This window comes from Aspergillus steynii, assembly GCF_002849105.1.
Source record: "Aspergillus steynii IBT 23096 chromosome Unknown P170scaffold_10, whole genome shotgun sequence".
In the NCBI taxonomy this organism is placed as follows: Eukaryota; Fungi; Ascomycota; class Eurotiomycetes; order Eurotiales; family Aspergillaceae; genus Aspergillus; species Aspergillus steynii.
The window spans coordinates 839,488-857,840 of record NW_020194407.1 but is presented as its reverse complement, the minus strand read 5'-3'; the positions used below and the strand labels follow the sequence as shown (position 1 = coordinate 857,840).

General features: G+C 51.3%; 8 protein-coding genes across 8 annotated transcripts; 4 read left to right on the top strand and 4 right to left on the bottom strand.

Moving 5' to 3' along the window:
• Positions 1 to 517: 517 nt before the first annotated feature.
• On the bottom strand, positions 518 to 1,913 carry P170DRAFT_514108 (sterol desaturase family). The gene is made up of 2 exons (XM_024855174.1): positions 1,253 to 1,913; positions 518 to 1,168 (listed from the first exon to the last, which is right to left on the bottom strand). Exons 1-2 carry the CDS (start codon positions 1,733 to 1,735, stop codon positions 656 to 658), a joined length of 996 nt encoding a protein of 331 aa, XP_024699088.1. The 5' UTR covers positions 1,736 to 1,913; the 3' UTR covers positions 518 to 655.
• A 432-nt stretch (positions 1,914 to 2,345) lies between these two features.
• ksrA (3-dehydrosphinganine reductase) lies at positions 2,346 to 3,848 on the bottom strand. The gene is made up of 3 exons (XM_024847197.1): positions 3,611 to 3,848; positions 3,423 to 3,554; positions 2,346 to 3,371 (listed from the first exon to the last, which is right to left on the bottom strand). Exons 1-3 carry the CDS (start codon positions 3,752 to 3,754, stop codon positions 2,538 to 2,540), a joined length of 1,110 nt encoding a protein of 369 aa, XP_024699087.1. The 5' UTR covers positions 3,755 to 3,848; the 3' UTR covers positions 2,346 to 2,537.
• A 250-nt stretch (positions 3,849 to 4,098) lies between these two features.
• On the top strand, positions 4,099 to 6,220 carry P170DRAFT_393739 (uncharacterized protein). The gene is made up of 2 exons (XM_024846029.1): positions 4,099 to 4,327; positions 4,390 to 6,220. The coding sequence occupies exons 1-2, from the start codon at positions 4,144 to 4,146 to the stop codon at positions 6,135 to 6,137; spliced, it is 1,932 nt and encodes a 643-aa protein (XP_024699086.1). The 5' UTR covers positions 4,099 to 4,143; the 3' UTR covers positions 6,138 to 6,220.
• Positions 6,221 to 6,290: 70 nt separating this feature from the next.
• P170DRAFT_418102 (MutS family protein MSH5) lies at positions 6,291 to 10,112 on the bottom strand. The gene is made up of 16 exons (XM_024847196.1): positions 9,713 to 10,112; positions 9,570 to 9,662; positions 9,144 to 9,516; positions 8,692 to 9,091; positions 8,559 to 8,636; positions 8,450 to 8,509; positions 8,051 to 8,405; positions 7,900 to 7,996; positions 7,765 to 7,854; positions 7,540 to 7,714; positions 7,456 to 7,490; positions 7,320 to 7,401; positions 6,898 to 7,271; positions 6,789 to 6,827; positions 6,582 to 6,720; positions 6,291 to 6,510 (listed from the first exon to the last, which is right to left on the bottom strand). The coding sequence occupies exons 1-16, from the start codon at positions 10,062 to 10,064 to the stop codon at positions 6,406 to 6,408; spliced, it is 2,847 nt and encodes a 948-aa protein (XP_024699085.1). The 5' UTR covers positions 10,065 to 10,112; the 3' UTR covers positions 6,291 to 6,405.
• A 137-nt stretch (positions 10,113 to 10,249) lies between these two features.
• hsp78 (chaperone ATPase HSP78) lies at positions 10,250 to 12,959 on the bottom strand. Its single transcript, XM_024850270.1, has one exon. The coding sequence runs from the start codon at positions 12,845 to 12,847 to the stop codon at positions 10,415 to 10,417; it is 2,433 nt and encodes an 810-aa protein (XP_024699084.1). The 5' UTR covers positions 12,848 to 12,959; the 3' UTR covers positions 10,250 to 10,414.
• Positions 12,960 to 13,180: 221 nt separating this feature from the next.
• On the top strand, positions 13,181 to 14,303 carry P170DRAFT_418094 (translation elongation factor 1 subunit beta; the record flags this gene model as incomplete). Its single annotated transcript, XM_024847195.1, has 4 exons — positions 13,181 to 13,246; positions 13,333 to 13,372; positions 13,650 to 14,020; positions 14,074 to 14,303. Exons 1-4 carry the CDS (start codon positions 13,207 to 13,209, stop codon positions 14,301 to 14,303), a joined length of 681 nt encoding a protein of 226 aa, XP_024699083.1. The 5' UTR covers positions 13,181 to 13,206.
• A 386-nt stretch (positions 14,304 to 14,689) lies between these two features.
• On the top strand, positions 14,690 to 15,679 carry P170DRAFT_441231 (membrane magnesium transporter family protein). Its single transcript, XM_024850269.1, has 3 exons — positions 14,690 to 14,808; positions 14,967 to 15,225; positions 15,415 to 15,679. Exons 1-3 carry the CDS (start codon positions 14,753 to 14,755, stop codon positions 15,466 to 15,468), a joined length of 369 nt encoding a protein of 122 aa, XP_024699082.1. The 5' UTR covers positions 14,690 to 14,752; the 3' UTR covers positions 15,469 to 15,679.
• A 139-nt stretch (positions 15,680 to 15,818) lies between these two features.
• On the top strand, positions 15,819 to 16,837 carry P170DRAFT_514102 (uncharacterized protein; the record flags this gene model as incomplete). The annotated part of the gene is made up of 2 exons (XM_024855173.1): positions 15,819 to 15,892; positions 16,189 to 16,837. Coding segments are annotated over 2 exons (568 nt in total), but the record flags the coding sequence as incomplete, so codon positions are not given.
• Positions 16,838 to 18,353: the final 1,516 nt, after the last annotated feature.

Here is an 18,353-nt window from a genome sequence, read left to right as displayed (position 1 = left end):
AAATGAGCCGAAATATGAATCCAAAACAAAAAAGACCAAAAAAAGATATGACTGGCTGCGCTGTTCATATCACTGCAGCTGGTACATGTGTTTATGTTCAGTATGATTTATAATTATCTTCAGGGTCGGGTGGGTTATGTGTTTAATAAACAGTTCTAGTATATATAGTATTCTCCTGGTTCCAGATGCGACTTAGTAGATCGATACAGACGGAGTAAGTAGTGGGTGGTGTGCCCTAATCAATCCCCGATAGTGGCAAATGAAATCCCCAGGAATTGGTTTCCTTATCCACATACCCCGGTTTCTTTCTATACTAAGTTGACTAGGTCTAAGAGGTGCGTATTTATCCAATCCCCGATCTCCAAAATACATCACTCAATGACATCGTAGCATCATACAGCATATAACGTAGGTAGATACAAATAAGACATTCAAGCTATCCAACAAGGTAAGAAAAGAAAAAAGGCAATCTCTCCCTCCCAGACTTCTATTTACGCACCAAATGCCAAAAACTTTGAAAAAAAAAAAAAAAAAAAAAAAAAAAGAACAGTTCTCCTAGATCTCCCTACCCCCAGCAACATCCTCAAGGTGATGAATCAACACCTTCTGTCCATTCAATCAATCCATGAACAACCGACTGAACAGACTATCGGATTCAATTCCCCTTCTTCTTCAACCGACTCCTCTCATAAAACTTCCGACTCGTACTCTCATCCACCGCCCTCTGCACCTTATCCGCCAACTCCCTGCGATGCCCGCCATCCTCGTCGTCGTCGTCCACGGTAAGCGTCCCACAGATCCAATCCACCAGACCCCAGCGGCCGAAGTTGCTGTCGTTGGTGAACAGGTGGATCTCGGTGCGGCGGGCGATGCCGCCGAGGATAAACTTGCCAGGCATGACGGAGTAGCCGGAGAAAGCAAAGGTCTCTTCGAGGGAGACGAGCGCCATGTAGAACAGGTAGGTGAGCATGTGGATGCGGAACAGCGCGACGGGGACGTAGGTGGGGATGAAGGTGCCGAGGAGGTAGAGGGCCGGATGGTCGTAGTGCGCGGTGAGGGGGAAGGGGACGCGAAGAGTGTGGTACCAGTTGCGATGGGTTTTAGTGATGAAGGAGACTCGGCGATCGCGCGAGTGCAGGATGTAGCGGTGGATAATGTAGGTGAGGACCTAGAACGGGGGGTGGTGTTAGTTGAGCTCTCGAGATGACGAGTGTAGTGGAATGGAAGGGAAGGGAAGGGCCTCGAAACTCACCTCGCGAACCAAAAGCGTAACAAGTAGTCCCTTGAAGATTTCGAATGGCATGGGCAGCTTGATGGAGACCTTGACCGCACTGCGCATGCGCATGCCATCGATACGAAGTTTCTCGATGGCCGCTTGCACCGCAACACTCAGGAAGATGTTCAGCAGCGACCACCCGGCTACTTTGAAGATTTCTCGTCGGAGCCTGGCCCGTTTGCCGCCACTAGGAAGACCAGCTTCGCCATGGACCTTGATGACCGCCGCGGCGGAGGGTGTCAGGATATCGAACAGAAAGAACAGCAGTGAGGGCACGAAGCAGAAGATCACGCGCACGGCGACGGTGCCGAACAATTCAACGCGGAGGGGCGTATGCGACAGCACGAGGGTCGTCCATGTCATATAGAAGAATATGAAGTTCAGAGTCGTTCTGTAGGACGACAGGGCCGGGATGAGGAGGATCGTCATGATTGGCAACGAAAAGAGGGCGTCCAGCATGATCGCGGTGGTGACGGCGGCGCCGTCGTTGGACTATATATGGCGCCTGGAAACTTCGAGGAACTATGGTTCATCTGCCGTTTGGCATTTTGAAAGAAAGAGTCCCAGGAGTTCTGGGAACAAAGAAACGGTCAATGAAAGAATTGTGTGAATGGAGGTGGGACGGAGTAAAATCCCCAGCCATCGTCGCAATGGATGCGGGCTTTTGCGGTCGCGGACTCGACAGCCTCGACGTCACGCCGATCGGCCGCAAGCCCTACGCTAACCCGATTCGGGCGGAGGCTTTGTTGTGCATCTTCTCGAGCTGTTTGGCGTCAAGGTGGAAGACTGGATGGTCTTTGTGTTTGAGATTCTCTTTGATGTACTATTTATTCTCCTTATTTATTATTTTTTGATTTTAAATTTTCGACAGGGCAAGGGAAAGCGCGGTTTTGTGTGGTTCTGTCGTGAAACGTGGAGATATATATTGAACCTCAGCTCGAGAGCTACGAGATGATCACTCTTAGGTCCGACACAACATCGGTTGATTGAGAGTCCTCAGGTAATAACTATTCACCGGTGATTATTCTAGAGCAAGGACGATGCAAGAGAGATCAAAGAGAATGCTTTTCATTCATTACCTGTGGACCCTCAAAGGCAAGAAGCGCCCAAGGGAGACAGACTAATGTTCATTATCGTAGGTGGTTATGGATATGCTTCAAGGAACAGGAATGTCAAAGGCTATAAGGATAAACACAAGAAAGCAGGACAGGGTATTTAATGTACAGCATCAGACCAGACGTAACATGCGATATGATGGCACTCATTCCTTCTCCTTGGCCGCCGGAAGACCATACTTCACTCCCCAGTTCCAAGCTTGCCTGCGGAGATCGGGAGTGACCTGCAAAAATGCCAGGCTACTGAGCCAGCTGGTCAAGGTGTCACGGATAGCGTAGTTCCGAGGGCTACCGCCGAGAGCGCTTCCCTTCATCACGTGGCCGACAAACATCGTGGTGATCAGGTACTCGCCTCTCTCCAGAGCCTCGATTGAGATTCTCGCAACCTCCTTGGGGGATTGGGGCTTGTCAGCAGCCTCCAGTTGCTTGGTGAGCTCGGGCTTCAGTCGCTGTTCCTTGTCGAAGCCTGGACTCAAGATTCCCATGGGGAAGATGGTGTGGATCTTGACGTCGGCGGGAGTCGCTTCGCAGCGGGTCTTGGTGATGCGAGAGCCGTTGTACATTTCGATTTCCTGGCTGAGTGTGTCGGACAAAGAACGAATGGCAGCCTTGGCCGGGGAGTAAGGAGCATAGCCAGCAATGGGAACAAAAGCAAGAGTGGAGCAAGTGAAGATCAGATGTCTGCGAGGCAGGGCCTGTTGTTGGCTGGGGCCGACAGGCTTCAGCCACTTCTTCAGCACGGCATGAGCGGTATTGGCAGCAGTCCAATAGACCGTGTCCATCTGGTCCCTGAGCGTCTGCACGGGCGTGTCAATGAAGAAGCCAGGGTTGCAGTAGCCCGCACAGCACCAGACGACATCAGGAGGGAGACCGCCGTTCCACTCGGTGACCTCTTCGATCATCCGCTCGCACTCGGCAGGATTGGTGAGGTCGGCACTGATGAAGTGGAACCTTTGCTTCTTGATGTCCGCAGCGGATCCCTGGAAAAGGTTGTGAGCGTAGTTCTCAGCAGGAAGACGTAGAGCACATACCTTGACAACTTCCATGGACTCCTGCAGCTTCGCGGTGGTACGTGCAACGAGGACGACATTGGCACCCTTTTCGGCAAGCAGGGAAGCAGTGGCCTTGCCCATGCCTTCGGAGCCACCGGTGATCACGATGGTCTACCCAAATGTCAGTCAATTGCCCCTGAGATGGATGTCAGAGCGAGGAGACTTACCCGGCCGTCCACCACAAATTCGTTACGAGTTCCAAAGCCAAGCATCTTGGTAGCGGTATATACGAAGAATCCGAAGAGAACGACTGAAATTCCCAGCTGTGTGGGCGATAAGTCATGTAGGTAGAAGGATAGTGTTTGATGCATGAGGAAGAAAGAGAGCGAGAAAGTCGGGGGGAGAAGAAGAGGGAACGACAACACGCAGTCCGAGGCTTCCTTACACGGTCAAGATGGGCGGTCCTGCTTGTTTGGTGTTTCGTATGTTGAGTTTGAGGAAGGCGGAAAGGAGAGCGGCTGCCCGTATGCGCATTACACTGCCGTATCGCTTTTTGGCTGGGGATTCCGCGGTTTCCGTGTATCAGAGCGTAAGATACATCTCATGCAGCAAACCGCACAAACACTGCCTGACAAGGTTTAGCGTACTGCGGGCGGTGAGAGACCCGCCCCAAAATTTTATCAAAAGTTTATCGGTGCAGGACAGCCGGAGTTTTGTAGTCTTGTCCAGATTCCCTGCAAATTCATCGGAGGTTTCAGTCATGGCGAAGAAAAGAAAGGCTGGCGGTCGCCCTGCGGCCAGAAATGCGCCTGCCCCGGAAAAGACCAAGTTCGGTATGGAAGAGCGATTCGACGACTCGGAGGACGAATTCCAGACGGGTCGCGATCAAGTTCTAGTGGACGAAGCTCCCGATGCGAAGAGACGCCGGAAATTGATCGAGGATGGTGGGTTACTCTCAATTCATCCCCTGTGTTTTCATCGAATGGTTTCTGATGTCGTATCGCAGAGCAAGATATCCAACCCTCCGACGAGGAGATCATGGGCTACGAGTCTGTGGACGAAGACGACTTGGATGACGACGACGAAGCCGATGAGGGTGGTTACTACGAGGACGACATGGATGACCAGGACGAGGATATTTTGGGGTCGAAGGGCAAGCGACAAGGTGGTTCGGAGGACGAGGACGAGGAAGGTATAGCCGCCTGGGGCTCTTCCAAGAAGGATCTCTACAATGCCGACCAGATCGAAACGGAGGCGGATGCGTTTGAGGAAGAGCAGGAGGCGAAGCGACTCCAACAAAAGCAGCTGGAGGCCATGGACGAGGCGGACTTTGGTTTCGACGAATCCGAGTGGATGGAATCCGGTAAAGAGAAGGAGGGCGAGGAGGCTGAATCCGGCGTGGTAACGGAGGTCCTACCGCAGGCTGAGGTCTCCGAGGACCTGAGCGAGGAGGAAAAATTGAAGATCCTGAAATCGAGATACCCGGAATTTGAGCCGCTGGCCAAAGATTTCGGTGAACTTCAATCGGTACTCCAGGAGCTTGCACAGGCTGCGAGCGCCACGGAGATCAACGACGACACATTGGACGCACCCCCCGTTTCTGTCATCAAATTCCGTGCCCTCTCGTCATATCTCGGTACCATCGGTCTCTACTTCATGCTTATGACATCCCCCGCAAACGGCGCCGAAGGAAAGGCAACTGCTCTCTCGCCTGCCGACCTGCGCGCCCACCCGGTTATGGGATCCCTCGTCAAAACCCGAAAGCTTTGGGAGAAGGTCAAAGACATCAGCACCCCCGAGCCTTCTGAGGTGGACAGCGAGGAGGAGCAGGACGCACTGGATGTCGCACCAACAACCACCAAGAAGACTAAGGACGCCCAAGAGCCCAAGCCGAAGAAACAGAAGCTGTCCAAGGCCGAGCGCGCCGCAGAGAAGGCCCAGGCCGAAGCCGACGCCCGCCGAGCAGAGCGAGTCAAGAAGACAGAAGCCAACCTTGCCGATCTATCCGACCTTATCACGGCGCCCGGCAAGAAGCGCGCCGTTCAAAAGACCAAGAGATCCGCCAAGGAAGAAGACGATTCGGACTTCGGTGACGAAGAAGCCCTCACCGCCCGGGAAGCCGAGGAGAAGGCCAAGCAGAAACGTTCCCTGCGCTTCTACACCTCTCAACTCGCCCAGAAGGCGAACAAGCGTACCGCTGCTGGTCGGGACGCCGGTGGTGATGCTGATCTACCGTATCGGGAGCGCCTGAGGGATCGCCAGGCCCGCTTGAACGCCGAAGCCGAGAAGCGTGGTCGTCAGCAACCCCAGGGAGCCGAACAGCTGGGCGGCGACAGTGACGACGAGGACCGCCGGGTCGCCAACGAGCTGCGAGGCCAAGGATCCGGCTCGGACGACGACGAATACTACGACATGATCGCAGCCCGGACCAACAAGCGCAAGGACGACAAGAAGGCTCGCGCCGACGCCTACGCGCAGGCTGCCCGTGAAGGCGGACACGTCGAGGTCCAGGAGGAGATCGGACCGGACGGCAAACGAGCCATCACGTACCAGATCGAGAAGAACAAGGGTCTTGCGGCCAAGCGGAACAAGGACTCGCGCAACCCCCGTGTCAAGAAGAGGAAGAGATTCGAAGACAAGAAGAAGAAGCTTAGCAGTATTCGCCAGCAGTACAAGGGTGGTGAAGGCCGTGGCGGCTACGGTGGTGAACTTACGGGTATCAAGAAGAACCTGGTTAAAAGTGTTAAACTCTAGCCTTGGGTTTGTTCTGGGCGTTTCCATATGTGATATCAAAATGGACTTTTATTTTGCGTGTACATATATTACTAGAATTTTTGGACAGGTTAATGTCTTTTCCTATTCAGATTTGGTGCTCATCTCGCCACTTACTGCTAACTGCGCAGATCTGGACGGTAAGGTATATAACTCTAAACATAAATGTTGCGAGCATACGCTCATTCATTACCTTTCACAATTTGTGTTCCCAACTCAATCCATCGAGGGGAGAGCAGGAAAAGAGAGATCAAGTGTCAACCTCCTCGAAGAGCCTATCGAGCACTCTGTCTGCATCATTCGAGTGACCTTCATCTGACAGATCAAGACCCAGAAAAGCCCTCGCCAATTTATCCTATGGTTCAGTGGTTATCAGTCTTCATTGATTCCAGTGCAGTCGATGCCGACAATCCGGATATATCATACCGCTTTCTCTAGCAAGCTTGTTTCCTCAGCTGATAACATGGCACAAGCAGCAACTAGATTCTCGCCACGAGTTGCAAGGGACACGAGTTCGTTGGCTCGGTCAACGATTGGCTGGCTGATTCCGTTCATGGCTGCACAGCTGTGTTGCATCACACATGTCAGAACAGACATTGAGAGTCTATAGGGAAGGGAAAGAAGAAGGCCTACACCGTTCCAAAGCTCTTGCTGCTTCGACCTAAACGGAAACTATTGACCTATGGGTTAGTGTAATCGGACCTCTGGTTGATCCTATCATGGGAGTAGGCTGGGCTCAAACTTGTATAGATAAGTGATTTGGTCTCCATTCTCGCGGGCGTCTTCACAGATTCGAATCTCCATATGAGCGAGCTGTAGTCGAGGACCAAGCTTGATGAGCTCGTGGTTGAGAATTTCATGGAAATGAGTTGCAAAGATGATCTTCGGGGCATCTTCAAGTCCCAGAAGATGCTCGAGTACTCCACATGCTAAGCCGATGCCATCTGTACGCCAAGTCCAGTTTGTTAGCTTTCGACGGAGCTGATGGTAATGGTGATACGAGCCATTTGTGTTTGTCCCTTTACCGAACTCGTCAATTAGCAATAGGCTCCGGCCTGTCACTTGCTTCAGATCAAATGAAATTTGCTGCAGATCGTTCATGAATGTGCTTTGAATCTGATACTGTGAGTGTGTGAGGGAAATGGCTTGGTTTTGTTTCTTCACCTGCGAAACACTGTCTTGAGTGTTTGATTTCAAAAGAATTTTGTCGGTGATTCCGACTTCTGCGCTTTCTGCCGGGACAAAACTACGACGCTTAGCTATGTGCATGCATGTATAGCTGGGATATCGACTTGGATACCTTCCAATTTGTGCTAAATAGATGACGAGCGCAACCTGTTATATCTTGAGAAGCAGACTTCTTCGCAATGGTTGCGACACTCACTTGTTTCATATAAACACTCTTCCCAGAGTAGTTGGGACCAGTCAATAGGAGCATATTTGGCGCATTCATCGAAGACTGATTTGAGGATCCCGAGGCTTCTGCATCTAGTTCCCCCCCGACAAGAAGCGTATCATTGGGAACATACGATGAAACGGTCAATTCTTGAAGTATATGTCTTTCGTTTCGTTAGTGCACGTTGCTCTTGTCATAGATTGTATCGCTTACCGCCCCCCTTCGATTCGAAGAATGTTCTCCTCTGTCATCTTAGGGCGGACCAGTTTATAGAAGCTTGCAGCCTGTGCCATCGCAAGAACACTGAACCATGAGATTAAGCCTTTGACTATGCGGATGGTACGTTACCTATCAACCTGCCCGCAGATATCTGATGCTTCGATGAGAACTTTTTTGTATTGGAGCACCTTCTGCGCTAGCTCATAAGTAATCTCAATCTCCCTTTCTTGAAAGGAAAAAGAGGTCAGTATGTTGAAAGTCCCATGAGGCTTGTACACACCACATATGAGTCCATAAATGTCACCCAATGTTTGGTCCATTTCTCTCATTCGAAAATCCTTGAAATACGCCCGGTTTTCTGTTACAAAGATAAGCTCCCAATCGTCCACAGGCCCGGCGTATGCTGCTTCGCCCCTTTCAGTCAATGGAATGGCGATATTAAACCCAAGTTGGGGGAAGTATATAACGTTCACGTCGATCTCAAGACTCTCGGGGATTGTTTTGGCGATTTCTATGGCGACTTTCTTGAGCAAGCTACTCAGACCATCATATGTGTCTTTCATCTTATCAAGCTCTCGGTCAAGTCCTGGTTTTACCACTGTTCGGCCCTGCTCCTCGGAGCTATCGATATCAACCTGGAGCGTTTAGCTGAGACTTGAAAGGGTGACATGGTGCGTACTATTTCTTGAATCATCCTCCCGACCAGATACAATTGGGCAGCCTCAAGGGCTCGAAGGGCCTCATATAAGTTCAGTTTCCATGCGGAAAATCAATGTTGAGTTCCCAACCTTCTGGTGCAACTCCAGTCCAGCCCCACCGGAAGTTTCTTTGAGAGCATCATGAATGTCAATGCCATAGAAGGCAAACTAAACAGCGTTAGACAGGCACCTTGCTAGAGATTATATGATCGATTCGATGTACAGCTAGAAGCGTAGCCCAGACGGTTGTTTTGAAACCGGTGATCTTCCCACTTCCGGTACTGATCCCCTTTCGAAGGTTGATCATGACATAACGGAGGTTCTTGATATGCTTCAAGCTTTTGACGATCTTGTTGAGAGCATTGAAATTATCTGGCCTCAGATATACACTAATGAAAGAATGCCGTTCGCATATGACCTTCATATCGGTGCTTGGACGAAGGAAGTATTGCTTGAGCAAGTTTTTACCCTGAGGTGTAAATGCGAATCGTTGAAATAAGCCGAAGACCGAAAGGCCTTCCTTGGCAGATGACGACTTTGTTCCAGATCCCTGATTTATCATGCATGGATGTGACTCGGACTCCATAATCTGAAGTGATAGAAGTGTCCTTGAGTTGACGAACCTATGATATTTAAGAGATAGTTTGAGGCCCAGAAGTGTACGTAGCAACTTACATGGTTCCTTTCAACCCAACCATCTCGACGGAGGCAATGCGGAAGATCTCTATTGTGCCATTTCCAGATGACATTGTAGCTCTTCGCCTTTGCAGATGAGTCAGGATAGCGCCAGCGCATCCCATCGTCACAGTGTTCTGTATTTCGATGGATCCTCCCATGTGTAGAATTCGCCCTTCTTGCAATGTGAAGTCCAAACTTTCAGTGTCCATGTGGTCAGCATCGACTAAGCCTGCATGAGGCACAAGGAACCTAATCTGCTCTTCATGCCTCGAGGAGATATCTAGAGACACCAGCTTGGATATCGCGCTAGCATGGCCGAATTCTTGGGATGGTCGTACGTCGATCTGGTAGGGGAGGTATGAATCAGAGCCTGCTATCAGGTCAGCACCGAAATACCCATGAGAATGTGTCGGTGATCCTTACTCTCATCTATGTCCAACCCCAGCCTTCCTTGACCATGCAAATATTCAACTCGAGGCGAGGCCAAGATCACGGTAGGTTTGGTCTGGAAGATAACTGACGAAATATCAATACCATGCATCGCTAGCCATGAGGGTAATACACACTGGTGTCAATTATGTCAGTGCCAGACGACTGCATGTCTCCCAACATATAGAGTTTTTCCTCTCGAGCCGAGTAGTATGAACAGCCAACGGTGCCGGAATCCCTCGTATCAATGGCCACTATGACTTGATCAAACACATCATCAGTGAGCTGTTCACCTAGACGATCATTAATCCGGCTGTTTATGACGGCAGGGGATGGAGGAACTATCGACGCAGAATTTCTCTGTGAGCTGGATGAAAATGAACACTGAGCGATCGGGCGAGCAGCGGGGTTTGGAGTATGTCTCGGAGGAAGAGAAGTGATTGCATCGAAGGGAGGTTGCGATGATCTTTCACTAATGGATGGTCCCATGGCTAATGAAATGGAGAGAATGGAGGGAATGGAGGGAATGGAGAAAATGGAGATGAGTAAGTTGGTGGTTTCGATTCTACGAATTGATGAAGCGGCTGCATACCTTAGGCTGCCACATCTCGTGACAAGGAATCATGCCCAGATAGATCGAATGGATATTGGAATTCATAGATCATAAGTTAGAATTCATAAATCATGTACAATTAATTCACATATTATACAATAGGGGAGATGCTATAATACACATGGACACGTAGAGCGAGGATTCATTTGAAGCCAGTCCATCCAATAACCAACAAGACCAAACAAACCATGCAATCTCATAAACAAACTGGCTTGACTCCGAGAAATTACGGCTTTTCAGCCTCTGCAGCTTCTGGGGGTTCTGGGATATCTTCTGCATTCGCCGGTTCCGGCGTGATCGCAAGCGCCGTCTTGTCGGCATTGAACGAGACACGAGCAGTCTGTCCGGAGGTGATCTCACCGCGGATGATCCTGTCGGCCAGTCGGTTGCCAATTTCTTTAGAGATCAAGCGGTTGAGAGGACGAGCACCGTACTTGGGATCATAGCCCTTATCGCACAGCCAGGTCTTGATCTCGTCATCGACTTGCAGCACCATGCGTCGGTCATCGAGTCTCGATTGGAGCTCTTTGATTCTAATATCGACAATATCCCTCAGAGCTTCTTTAGACAGTCGTTTAAAGACGATAAACTCGTCCATTCGGTTCAAGAACTCGGGTGGATACGAAGCTTGAACCACATCCATGACAGCCTTCCTGATTTCAGGGGAGAGTTCTTCACCCCCCAAGTCCTTGTGAGAATGCAGTGGATCGGCACCCACGAGAATATCGGCACCAAGGTTGGAAGTCAACACAATAAGAGTGTTCCTGAAGTCAACCTTGTGACCCTGCGAGTCAGTGAGGAAGCCTTCATCCAAGACCTGTAGTAGCAGAGCGGAGATATCGCGATGGGCCTTTTCGAATTCGTCAAACAACAACACGGCATATGGCTTCCGTCGTACAGCTTCGGTGAGTTGACCTGCATCGTCGTAGCCGACATATCCCGCAGGAGAACCAATCAAGCGACTAATAGTGTGTTTTTCTTGAAATTCACTCATGTCGAATCGCACCACGGCCTGCTCCGTGGAGAACAAGAATTCGGCCATTTTCTTGCAGAGCTCCGTCTTTCCAACACCAGTGGGACCAAGGAACATGAACGATGCGAGAGGCCGGTTCTCCCCACTCAGACCTGCTCTTTGCATCCGCACGGCATTGGCGACCGCAGTGAGTGCCTCGTCTTGCCCACGCACAGATTTCCGCAGCGTGTCTTCCATGTGGATCAGTTTCTCAACATCTCCGGCCATGAGCTTGTTGACGGGGATGCCGGTCGTGCGGGAAACAACATTTCCAATATCATCGGCAGTGACAGAGTCATGGATCAGAGACGACTGAGAACCCGATTTTTCCTCGCCCTCCTTTGGCAATTTGGCTTCCAGAGTCGGGATCGTAGCGTATCTCAGCTCTCCGGCTCTGGCGAAGTTTCCTTCTCGCTGGGCCTGCTCAAGCTCAAAGCGAGCCTGTTCCAATTCCTCCTTGGTGCGCTTCAGCGATTCAATCTCCGCCTTCTCGTTGTCCCATATCTCGGTTAATCTCTGAGATTCCTCCTTTTTAACCTTGAGGTCCTCCTCCAGTTTCTCCCGTCTCTCTCGGCTACTGACATCCGTTTCCTTGCGGAGAGATTCGAGCTCAATCTGAATGGTAGTGATATCGCGATCCAATTCTCTGATCACATCGGGCTTAGACTCCTGCTGCAACCGCAGGGCCGAGGCCGCCTCGTCCACTAGATCGATGGCTTTGTCGGGAAGAAAACGGTCCGTGATGTAGCGGTTGCTATAAGTTGCTGCGGCAACCAAGGCGCCGTCCAAAATTCTCACACCGTGGTGGACCTCGTACTTGTTTTTAATACCACGCAGGATGGAGATTGTCGCGGCGACCGAAGGTTCTCCGACCTGAATGGGTTGGAATCGCCGGGCCAACGCGACATCTTTTTCGATCAATCTATATTCGTTCAGGGTGGTGGCGCCGCAGCACTGCAGCTCGCCTCTGGAGAGCGCGGGTTTTAAAAGGTTGCTAGCGTCAATGCTGCCTTCCGCTTTTCCGAGACCAAGCAAGGTATGGAGCTCGTCGATGAAAAGGATCACACCGCCTTGTGCGTCCTCGACCTCCTTAAGAACCGCCTTGAGTCGTTCTTCGAAGTCTCCTCTGAACTTAGCCCCAGCTATGAGCGAGCCCAGGTCCAAGGCGACCACGCGCTTGTCCTTGATGCTTTCGGGCACATCCCCTTGCACAATTCTCTGAGCTAGACCCTCGAGGACGGCTGTTTTGCCAGTACCGGCCGCACCAATGAGGACGGGATTGTTTTTGGTCCGTCTCGACAGGATCTGAATGGTCCGGTGGATTTCAGAGTCTCTTCCGATGACTGGATCCAACTTTCCGGCCTTCGCTCTGGCAGTCAGGTCAACACCGTACTGTTCGAGCGCCGCCTTTTCCGGCTCGCCGCCCAGGTTCATCCGATGGGTACCTCCGGGCGGGTGAGGCCGTCCATTGGCATAGCTGCGCGTTGTGACGATGGATGGGGAGAATACGGCGTTACTGGTGAGGGCAGGGAGCGGTCGCGTCTGAGGGAGAAGACGTAATCTTTGGGAAGGGTGGATGATGCGGTTGGGAGACAGAGCTGGCGTACGAAGCAAACGGCTCCGCGTGAGCTGCAGCCGGGAAGCCATGGCTTATGAGTACACTGAACCGAGAAATCAGGGATGTTCAAAGGCTCAGGCGTCAGAGAGACCACGAAAAGCAGGTCCCTGGCGGTGGCTATATACCCCGAGGACCCCAAGCGTCGTGACGCTTCTCGAAAGCTCCACCACGGCGACGGTGAGTGGCGCAAGCTCAGCGAAGCTCCGTCACCAGTGGGCGGGTCACGTGCGGGCCCCGTCCGAGGGGCTTTTTTGGCGCCGAAAAAATTCGCAACGGAAAGAAACTGCAGCGAACATTTTTCCCCTCCTATTTATTACGCCTCTCCCTCCCTCGTCCTTTTTCCTCTTTTCCAACACACTCATACTTCACATCCACATAATCCTTCACAATGGGTTTCACCGACTTCGTTTCTGAGACTGGTCTCACCCGTACGTCTTCTCTCCTTTCTTTTTTTTAACCCTATTGTCTCCCCCTCTTCCCACACTCGTTGCAGGAAACTAATTGTACCCCTCAGTTGCCAACAACTTCTTCTCTACCCGGAGCTACGTTGTTGGGTAAGACAACCCCTGCCTTCCCCCTTCTATATTCCTTGCATATGTTCTTGTTTTATCTCCCAGCTGTTCCTGTTCGCATGATGAAAATCAATTGGTCCGTGTTTATGAGGCGGATTAAGACCCCGCTGCAAGACTACACAACAATCGCGAGCAATCGCATTTCTGATCGCCAGGAAGAAAAAGAGTTTATATTCTTTTTGTCATTTGCTGTTTATTTCTGAAACCATGTTATCAACCAGCACTGTGTTGGACTGCATTTGGCTAACCTTCCTCATAGCGATGCCCCTTCCCAGGCTGATGCTGTGACCTTCAAGGCCTTCTCCGGCGCCCCTGACGCCGAGAAGTACCCTCACGTCGCTCGCTGGTACAAGCACATTGCCTCTTTCGAGTCTGACTTCGGCTCTCTCCCCGGTGACTCCTCCAAGGAGTACACTGCCTACGGCCCCGAGTCCACCGACCTGCCCACCAACCCCAAGAACAAGCCCGAGGATGATGACGACATGGACCTCTTCGGCAGCGACAGCGAGGAGGAGGACCCCGAGGTCGTCAAGGAGCGTGAGGCTCGTCTTGCTGAGTACAAGAAGAAGAAGGAGTCCAAGCCCAAGCCCGTTGCTAAGTCTCTTGTGACTCTTGAGGTTAAGCCCTGGGGTGCGTATTCTTGCCTATTGTCTTTCTCGAACGGTACTAACTGGTGTTTATAGATGATGAGACCAACCTTGAGGAGCTCGAGGCTAACGTCCGCGCCATTGAGGTCGACGGTCTCGTCTGGGGTGCCTCCAAGTTCGTTACCGTTGGCTACGGTATCAAGAAGCTCCAGATCAACCTGGTCGTCGAGGACGAGAAGGTCTCCACCGACGAGCTCCAGGCTCAGATCGAGGAGGACGAGGACCACGTCCAGTCCACCGACGTTGCTGCTATGCAGAAGCTGTAATTGAAACGCCCAATCATGAAGCGAAATGGTGTGATGAAGGATTTTATTATTTGATGCCATGAACTTGAATAACTAGAACTCGACCGGATGATCTCTGGTCGTTTTGATGAATGAAAAAACAACCAAAATACCCACATTCAATTTTTAATATCTTTTTCTCCCACGTCCTTTGTAAATGCCTTTCGTATATCTGGTCAATTGGGATTTTACCCCGCCGAGTGGCTTAAACAAGGTGCCCAACCAAATCCCACTTTCTCTTGGGCTGGTACGGCGGGGTCGTCGCCTGAGGTTCCGTTTCTGCACTTCAGGTCTGACCAGGCTACCGTAGAATCCAGACTTCCGGCCGCGATTACATACGCCATCACGGAGCTGTGATATTATCCTGGAGGCCTTCATCCCAGCCTCAATCCCGATCATTCGGCCAGTCCTCAATCAAACCCACCGCCAAAATGGGATACATTTCCCGCCTCACCACATTCTTCGGCCTCGTGCTGCTCGCCCACGCGTACGTCCATTACCACCTACCTATCTACACATCTCCAGCACTTCTCCAACCAGCCAGCACCATACATACCCTCTACCTACCTATCTACCTCCCTCCCTCCTTCCCCCTCGCTCTACCCCCTCCTCTGACCTCCAAAATCTAACCACCCCCAAAAACAGCGGCTACTCAGCACACGAACACACCCTCCTCTACAGCAACGCCCGACTCTCGTCCACCTCGTCCGCCAGCGCCCTCCCGCACGACATCGTCATCGAAGCCCTCGTCTCCCTGCTCATCGTCTCCGTGGGCCTGGTGCTCGGCGCCCCGGCCCTGAAGCCCATCAGCTGGAGCGAATGGGCGGGCCAGATCGAGCGCGAAGGCGGCGCCCGGAATCCCTACCGGCGGTTGGAGCAAAGGTATAGCTTTTGGGATGTTAGGGTATGTGCTCTTCTTTTATCTTCCCTTCTATTGGTGTCGGGGTGTTTGATGGGGGGCTTGTCTTTCTGTCTGTGTGTCTGTCTGTCTGGTTTTAGGTGGGAGGGTTGGGTTGTCGTGATTTGGTGCCGCGGGAGATCGTGGTGAGATTATGAATGGATGGATGATAAGCTAACGACGAACGTACTATAGGCCAAGAGGAAGGAGTTTGCGGACTGGGTGAAGGGGGATATTCCGAAGGCTTAGGGGGGCCTAGGTTTATTTGGTTGATGGTTCAGGCTGGGTTCTTTTTATCTAGCTTTCTATCTATCTACTTGTCTAGCTGCATGGTGAGGTAGACTAGGTAGGTGAGAATGAACCTGTTGGGAGGGTTCTACTACATAGTACGGACATGGATGGATGTATTTAAACAAACAGAGCAAAAAATGACTACGGCTTCGACAACTTCCAGATGCAGGATATGTACAGTAAACTAGGAGTTAAGGCAGGTCTTGGCTTTCTCATGTATCAGATGATGAACGAGTACTAGTCCCCAGCACCACGAAGAGGTGTCTCGCCTTCGCTGGGAGTCTTAGAGGGCTGACCACAGAACACAGGGCGCATGGCCTGAAGTGCAGCTCACCTTCAACAAGGGCCGACACAGCTCACCTCCAAGGGCCGTTAGCATCTGGTAAGAAACCTGGTCCTACTTCCTTAACACCGGGACACGACCAGCCCTATATAGCCTGTCTCTCTGGCGACACAGCGCGACCAGCCGCGCAGATTCAACCTCCTTTACCAGATAGTAGGTCTGTTCCCCGCAGCAAGTTGAGTGTGGCCATAAAATGCCCGTTTGACCGTCGGCAACATCGCACTTCGTATGATTGAAGCGATGCGGGCAAGACCACAATGTGACCATCCACTCTCACTGGTAAAATTTTATCTGGAGCCTACTAGATGATCGAAGGGGCTAACACCGCATCACAGCACTTGGTTTAACGACATGGAGCACGTTACCTACTCAGAGCAAACCAAGCAACATCTTCCTGCGTGGTGCTAATCGGTTGGATGGCTTAACATTGACCAAGGCATCAGGACAGAATTACACGCACGGTGGCAGCGGTGGTGATCCGGTCAAGCTGGCTCTGAAGGATGACGAATACTGGACGCAAACAACACTGTGCCAGGGCAAGCGCGACGACCACACGCGCATATTCTACCTGCACTTGACGACCAGCGCTGGAAACGAGCTGGAGGCTGGCACCCAGACAGACGATTGTCAGGAATTCAAGGCGCCCGAGGGCTGGCATGTTGTAGGCTTTTACGGTCGCGACGGCGATGAAGTGGATTGGTTGGGATTCATTGAGTTACGGATCCCAGTGATTCATCATCACCCAAACCGGACATCAGACAACAAGCCAGCTTCTGCGCAGGGCGGTGTCTCAGAAATTGCGCTCATTATTCTCTCGGCGAAACCGTAATCAAAAACTATAATCACCATAGTTATCGAAAGCAACGGGCATTTTTGTCTTATGGATATATCTTCTAAGCCTGAGTATATTCTGCTTCCGAAAAGAACACGGAAGTGCTGGCAGATCGCCGTGCTGCATCGGGAAGTAAAACACCACATATCGGCCCGAAACACGGCACAGGGACAGAGTAGATAGGGAGCCGGCCGAGCTCATATTCAGCGAAACCAGCAATTTTGCAGTCAAGGACATCCCGCCGTGCCGAAAGGGGCAATGGACCCCGGAGATTCTTCGGCGATACTGGTATAGATCCAGGCACTCACACCACATGGCTTGACCGGGGGTTGAGACCAGGAAGATCCTTTCCACTCTATCAGCGGAGCGATAAAGCTTCTGTTTCAGAGTGAGATGATGAAGGCCTCCCTCAAGCTGCCCTCCTAGTATGACATCAGACAACAAGCCAGCTTCTGCGCAGGGCGGTGTCTCAGAAATTGCGCTCATTATTCTCTCGGCGAAACCGTAATCAAAAACTATAATCACCATAGTTATCGAAAGCAACGGGCATTTTTGTCTTATGGATATATCTTCTAAGCCTGAGTATATTCTGCTTCCGAAAAGAACACGGAAGTGCTGGCAGATCGCCGTGCTGCATCGGGAAGTAAAACACCACATATCGGCCCGAAACACGGCACAGGGACAGAGTAGATAGGGAGCCGGCCGAGCTCATATTCAGCGAAACCAGCAATTTTGCAGTCAAGGACATCCCGCCGTGCCGAAAGGGGCAATGGACCCCGGAGATTCTTCGGCGATACTGGTATAGATCCAGGCACTCACACCACATGGCTTGACCGGGGGTTGAGACCAGGAAGATCCTTTCCACTCTATCAGCGGAGCGATAAAGCTTCTGTTTCAGAGTGAGATGATGAAGGCCTCCCTCAAGCTGCCCTCCTAGTATGACATCAGACAACAAGCCAGCTTCTGCGCAGGGCGGTGTCTCAGAAATTGCGCTCATTATTCTCTCGGCGAAACCGTAATCAAAAACTATAATCACCATAGTTATCGAAAGCAACGGGCATTTTTGTCTTATGGATATATCTTCTAAGCCTGAGTATATTCTGCTTCCGAAAAGAACACGGAAGTGCTGGCAGATCGCCGTGCTGCATCGGGAAGTAAAACACCACATATCGGCCCGAAACACGGCACAGGGACAGAGTAGATAGGGAGCCGGCCGAGCTCATATTCAGCGAAACCAGCAATTTTGCAGTCAAGGACATCCCGCCGTGCCGAAAGGGGCAATGGACCCCGGAGATTCTTCGGCGATACTGGTATAGATCCAGGCACTCACACCACATGGCTTGACCGGGGGTTGAGACCAGGAAGATCCTTTCCACTCTATCAGCGGAGCGATAAAGCTTCTGTTTCAGAGTGAGATGATGAAGGCCTCCCTCAAGCTGCCCTCCTAGTATGACATCAGACAACAAGCCAGCTTCTGCGCAGGGCGGTGTCTCAGAAATTGCGCTCATTATTCTCTCGGCGAAACCGTAATCAAAAACTATAATCACCATAGTTATCGAAAGCAACGGGCATTTTTGTCTTATGGATATATCTTCTAAGCCTGAGTATATTCTGCTTCCGAAAAGAACACGGAAGTGCTGGCAGATCGCCGTGCTGCATCGGGAAGTA